The sequence below is a fragment of the Lactuca saligna genome, chromosome 5 (assembly GCF_052625555.1).
Source record: "Lactuca saligna cultivar CGN05327 chromosome 5, ASM5262555v1, whole genome shotgun sequence".
In the NCBI taxonomy this organism is placed as follows: domain Eukaryota; kingdom Viridiplantae; phylum Streptophyta; class Magnoliopsida; order Asterales; family Asteraceae; genus Lactuca; species Lactuca saligna.
The window spans coordinates 107995971-108002999 of record NC_136421.1 but is presented as its reverse complement, the minus strand read 5'-3'; the positions used below and the strand labels follow the sequence as shown (position 1 = coordinate 108002999).

The 7029-nt window shown below is 23.5% G+C and overlaps 1 protein-coding gene across 1 annotated transcript; it reads right to left on the bottom strand.

The window, feature by feature from the left end:
* Positions 1–3951: 3951 nt before the first annotated feature.
* Positions 3952–5609, bottom strand: LOC145045590 (Sas10/Utp3/C1D family). Its single transcript, XM_078993912.1, has 6 exons — positions 5300–5609; positions 5171–5226; positions 4990–5044; positions 4801–4881; positions 4503–4733; positions 3952–4144 (listed from the first exon to the last, which is right to left on the bottom strand). The coding sequence occupies exons 1-5, from the start codon at positions 5499–5501 to the stop codon at positions 4510–4512; spliced, it is 618 nt and encodes a 205-aa protein (XP_078850038.1). The 5' UTR covers positions 5502–5609; the 3' UTR covers positions 3952–4144; positions 4503–4509.
* Positions 5610–7029: the final 1420 nt, after the last annotated feature.

The following is a 7029-nucleotide window of genomic DNA, read 5'->3' as shown; positions in this document are numbered from 1 at the left end:
ATGAAGCTGATAGTACAAGTAACCATTAATAAAATAATATTAAATTTTAACCACATTTTGAATTCAAATATTTATCATCAAATCTCCTTATATTTCTCAACAATTTGATATGGTTCCCTCAAATCCCGGATTCATTCAAATTTTGAACCCTTTTAGATATCCTTAAATTTAGCATGTTGATTCAAATATCCCTCCAATCGCATATACCTCTTTGTTCCCTCCTCTGCTATAAAGCCCACCGTCCAGGAACAAAAAATGACTTCATCTCCCAAATAACACCATAGTTTGATTATTTTGTCTTCGACATGTACTTTCTTTTGTAAAATAACATTTTTGTAGAGGAAACATATCACCGAAAGAATTTACACGCCCCGCCGCTTTGCGCGGGTACACTGCTAGTATATATATATATATATATATATATATATATATATATATATATATATATATATATATATATATATATATATATATATGGAAAAGTGAATATATCCTTAAGGGTATATAAGCTTAGGTACCCAAACTCACCATACTACATCGTTTTGTATCATATAATACATTATAATTGTCCAATGTTATTATAATTTAAATTCTAAGTTGATTTACTTCTATGATTTTTATAAATTACACATTTATCTTCCTCTTACTTAATTTTCTTTTTCAACGACAATAAATATAACTTAATAAGTGTTCGACAAAAAGATGTGACATAAGAGAAAGATAATAGTGAAATTTCGAAAATTTTGAAACTAAATCAAGTTAGAGGTTGAAGTTTAAGAACATTATAATGAATAAATCAAACAAAACGATGTATTATGGTGTGTTTTGGTACCTAAGCTTATATACCCTTAAGGGTATATTCACTTTTCCCATATATATATATATATATATATATATATATATATATATATATATATATATATATATATATATATATATATATATATATATATTCTATTTGGATCGTAATGTCCTCAAAGTAGATGAGACCATGTATCTAAATTTTATTATATTTAAAACCAACTAGTTATTTTGTGTTGATCCAATACCTAATTTTGTACAAGGTTTTAAACAATCTACAAAAGAATGGTTACTCTTGGTGTATGAGAAATACATTAACTCAAAATGAATGGTTGATGATAAATTGTATTTTTTTTAGACGTATTAATGATTTGGTTATGTTAAGTCATATCTTGGCGTTTATTTGGTTGATCTTTGTCAATATTATGTTTTTTGGTCTCAAGCCCGGATAAATAAGAGTTTATAATATTAAGTATTATATATATATATTATATATATATATATATATATATATATATATATATATATATATATATATATATATATATATATATATATATATATATATATATATATATATATATATATATATATATATATATATAGTTAAGTTCAAATGAGAACACTATTTAATGTGAGAACGTGAGAACATTATTTTATATATATATATATATATATATATATATATATATATATATATATATATATATATATATAATCAAGATCAAATAAGAAAAAGAAATTTTTGGTAGGAAGGTAAGAAGTTTTTTTTCTACATAATTTTTTCGCGAACAAACAAAATGAATCATTAGATGATTCATTTGTAAGATGATCACAAAAAAAAAATTCTCAAAAAAACATCTCGATGATTCATTTATATAATGATTTTGTTATTATTCACTAAAATTGTCATAAAAGTAAATTTTTTCTTAATTTACTTAAAAATGAATCATAAAGATGTTTTTTTGAGAATTTTTTCTTGTGAATTATTTTACAAATGAATCATCTAGTGATTCATTTTTTTTGTTCGTGAAAACTATGTAGAAAAAAAAACTTTTTACCTTCCTACCAAAAAAAAATTCTTACCGGATATATATATATATATATATATATATATATATATATATATATATATATATATATATATATATATATATATATATATATAGGGTAAAGTGAATATACCTAATAACCTTATATAAGTTTAGGTACCTAACCACATTATACTACGTAATTTTGTATCATATTTGCATTGTAATCACCCAAAGTTCTTAAAATTCAACCTCATAACTTGATTGCTTCCAAAATCTTTGGACTTTCACTATTATCTTCCTTCAAATGACGTCTTTCTATCGGAGACCCCCTGGTGGGCTTCATATACTACCGTTACAAATCAAATGGTGTAGGAGGAATATAATGGTGAATGTCTGAAAATCTTGGAAGTAAATCAAGTTAAAGGTTGAAGTTTAAGAACTTTAGACGATTGCAATGGAAATATAATGCAAAACAATGTAGTATAATGTGGTTAGGTACCTAAGCTTATATAAGGTTGTTAGGTATATTCACTTTACCCATATATATATATATATATATATATATATATATATATATATATATATATATATATATATATATATATATATATATATATATATATATATATGGCGTTAAGTTCAAATGAGAACACTATTTAATGTAAAAATGTGAGAACATTTCTTTATGTTACTATTCTACTATGAATTTAATATGTATAATATTGTAGTAATTATAATATGAAGATATTCAATTTTATATTGTTATTCTACTATATATATATATATATATATATATATATATATATATATATATATGTGTGTGTGTGTGTGTAGTAATTTAATAAATTCTAATGTGAATGTTAAATATGTGATTGTTCATATATTCGGTGATGAATAATGTCATAAAGTTATAGATACAAAATTTTAATGTAAATATTAATATGTGATTATTCGTATATTTGTTGATGAATAATATCATATCGTTGTATATATAAAATTCATAGTAGAATAGTAACATAAAGTAGTGTTTTCATTTGAACTTAACCATATATATATATATATATATATATATATATATATATATATATATATATATATATATATATATATATATATATATATATATATATATATATATATATATATATATATATATATATATTCATTTGAAACCATTCTAATTTTGTGAGACCGTGAAACCAAATCTAAAAATAATTTTAAAATGCAAAATAAATGGAAAAATCCAAAAATTCTTTTTTTAAATATTATTTTCGGAACTTGAATTAACTAAAAAAAATAAAAAAATAAAATAAAAAATCTCGTTTTTTTTTTTATTTTTAATACGTGAAATATTCTAATAGAATATTAGATTGACATATTCTAAAAAATAATTTTAAAATGCAAAATAAATGGAAAAATCAAAAAATTCTTTTTTTAAATATTATTTTCGGAACTTGAATTAACTAAAAAAAAATTTTAAAAATTGTATTTTTTTTGAAAAATACGTAAAATATTCTAAATAGAATATTATACTGTACATATTCTAAAAATAATTTTAAAATGCAAAATAAATGGAAAAATCAAAAAATTCTTTTTTTAAATATTATTTTCGGAACTTGAATTAACTAAAAAAATTAAAAATAAAATAAAATAAATAAAAAAATACGTCTCACGGTCTTACAAAATTAGACCGTCTCACATGAACCTAAGTCTATATATATATATATATATATATATATATATATATATATATATATATATATATATATATATATATATATATATATATATATATATATATATATAAAGTCTTTCCGGGAAAAAAAAACCATTTAGCGGTCATTGATGAACGGTAAGTGGCTTGGCGCTGCAATTATACGTTTAGTCATAATGATTATATAGTCTAAAAGAATTTCAAAATATCAGGTATTTTATGGAAAAAATCCATTAAAAATGAACAAACTCATATTATTATTCTTCACATATAAAACTATGTAATGAAACTATATACATTATACATTTAAATTTAACTAAATTATAGACATTTTATACATATAGTCATACTATATAATCATTATGAACTCTTTATTTTTAAATTAAATCAAATAAAAATAAATTGTTCGAAAGATAACCAATTTTGATTTGATTTTCATTTAAGGTAAACTTGTTATACCATTACTACAGTCTAAACACTACTAACTTAAATTTACGACATAATCCTACTTTATAAATCATAACATACATTCATTCATTCATATAAACCCACCAAATAAAAAACAAGGAGACTTACAAACACCAGCCATGCCATCCTGCACAAAATAACACATGTTGTCAGAAAAACAATTAACTTCCAAGATATTCATGGTTAACCCTATTCATATCGACCAAAAATCTTTTATTAAACTTCCAAACCCTAAACATTTCATTATCACCAAATCCACAATGTTATTTACCCTTTTTCACACGCATACAAACATATCAGTGTCACAAACAACCTTTTTGGTAGGACAAAGAATTTAATTTTTTCTTTTTTGTTCATCGACAACAATCAATCTTAGGGTCCAATGCATCATTTTGTTAACCAGAATCTTGACAAATAAATGAAAATCTTTCAAAGAAAAACCTCTAAAGACTTTTTTAACAAACGTGTTAGAATATCAAAGATACCTAAGAATCAAGTGACAGCCATGTCATCTTCATCTTCATCTTGAGGCTTTAAAGGCCCCTTGAAGGAACTTTTATCATCGCCAAGAAGCTCACGAGCTGCTTTTTCAAGAAACTCTTGGGCAGCAGTTCGGACAGAAGGTTTATCAGATGAAAGATACTTCCTCTTCTTACTAACATTCCCAGATTTTACCCCCTCTCGTCTACTGATTTCCTTCATGTTCTTTCTTTGATCTATCCACAAATATTTCAGTATTATCAGAAAACGAAACCTAATTAAAGAACGCCATTGTTCACCTACCAGAAGTAAGGTCAGGCAACGAATGCTCAATGAATCTTGTTGCAGCCTGATAGTTTAATGTCGCAGATGGTCGCAAGGGGGCTGCAAGAAGACATTCACATATACCCAAATTAAGATGCCCTTAACGTTGGATTTCTTAAAAGTTCCATACTTAGGAACTGGAGTAAAGTATTTGGGAAAAAAACTTACCTTTGCTCAAATTTAAAGACCTATCGAGCTTCTCCTGATACAAGTTCAATCGCTCCTACAGTTCCAAGAACTTGATAATTAACGAAATGATAATGATGAAACGAAGTTCAATTGAGCTTCCAACAAACCCAATTTGACCCAAATGCAGCAAAAACGTGAAAAGACACAAAACAAACCCTACAAGTTCCGATCTGACAGGATGGTCATTTGGGTCGACGCCATTGCAACGCAACTTCACTACAAAACAAACAGTTGCAAAATTAGAAGTGATTGTGTGTTTACAGAAGAAGGGAGAATGAGAAATAGATACATGTGAAGAGTGTTGTGGTGGCTTTTGCGAGCAAGAGGAGAGATTGAGCACGCTGAAGAGGGTCCAATTCGGAGAGAGTATCAGAGTCGCAAAGAGGCAAGAAATCGAGGAAATTAGTTTGGAATTCTTGAAAGTTGATTGAAGTTCTATTCGCTGCCTCCGTTATTGACTCCGGAACCACTCCTCCTCCTCCTCCGTCCATCTTGGTGGTTTCTTTGGTTGTGACTTGTGTCGTTCGTTTTTAACCTGCAACCTCCAAAATCTCGAGCGCCGCTAAATTGAGTTGAAGAACAGAGTTTTTGTGCAATTAGGGTATTTTCTTTTTGTATAAAGTTAAAAAAAGAAAAGCACAAGTTTCATATTAACCAGATGAATCTCTGTCTTACTCGATAATATTATATGGTTAAAATAATAAATTTTACTAAATTATTATTTAATATTTTTATTTTAAAATAAAATGTTAGCACTAAAGCATATATATATATATATATATATATATATATATATATATATATATATATATATATATATATATATATATATATATATAGTTAATATATTAGTTTTATTAAACATTGTAGTTTAATTTTTAAATCATTGTGGTATATATAATTATTTGATCATTTTATAAACAATTTAAAATTGTGTAAATTATATATCAAATGAATGATAATATAACGGGTAATAAAATGTAAGAAAAAAAATATGAATTGTAACTTTTAGTAAGATAAAAATAGAAAAAACATCTATTATAACATCTGTATTAAATATATATATATATATATATATATATATATATATATATATATATATATATAACCAATAATAAAAAATATGAAAAATAAACACTATAACTTTTAATAACATAAAAACACTAAAATATCTATTATAACATTTATATTAACTCTTCATATTTAAATCACAAATCTTTTCAAATACATTAATATTTTTAATGAGCAAAAATTTACAACCTTATAAAATAAAGGAAAATAAAAAGTTATTAGTGATTACTAATTAATAATTATAAGTTAAAAACTCTTCGGTTGTAACTAATAAATATACATAAATTAGAAACTCTTGAGTTGTAGTATAAGTTTCAAATGAATACGGTACTTGGAAATGTATATTTATAATAATAATAATTATTATTATTATTATTATATTTGTCTAAATAATTGGTTTTTATGTATCATTTTAATCATTTCAATTATTAAACATAAAGATATTTAATTATAAATTTATAACATACATATGTGCATATACATGTTAAACAAATCACATAATATATATATATATATATATATATATATATATATATATATATATATATATATATATATGTAAAGGTTATATATAATTTTTGTCATAATAATATGGATAAATTACTTTCATATGAAGAACATATCATGATAAGTCTATCATAATTATATATCAAATGTTCAAAATTATGTTATCATTTAAATATTGTCTTTTAAATATGTTGTGTAGGATAATCCAACAAAAGATTAATATATAATAAACATAATCAAAATAGAAAAAACTTCAATCAAATAAATAAGAGCATTGAGTGGTTGAATATATAAATAAAAATGTTAAATAAATATACATTTAAATCAAAAGAAAAAACTAACATTCGTCAACTTTGCTAAAGCAAAAAAACCTAAATCCATTTTATGAATCTTCTTTCTTCATTTAACACCATTCAACCATGGAAACTTGATGATAATTTT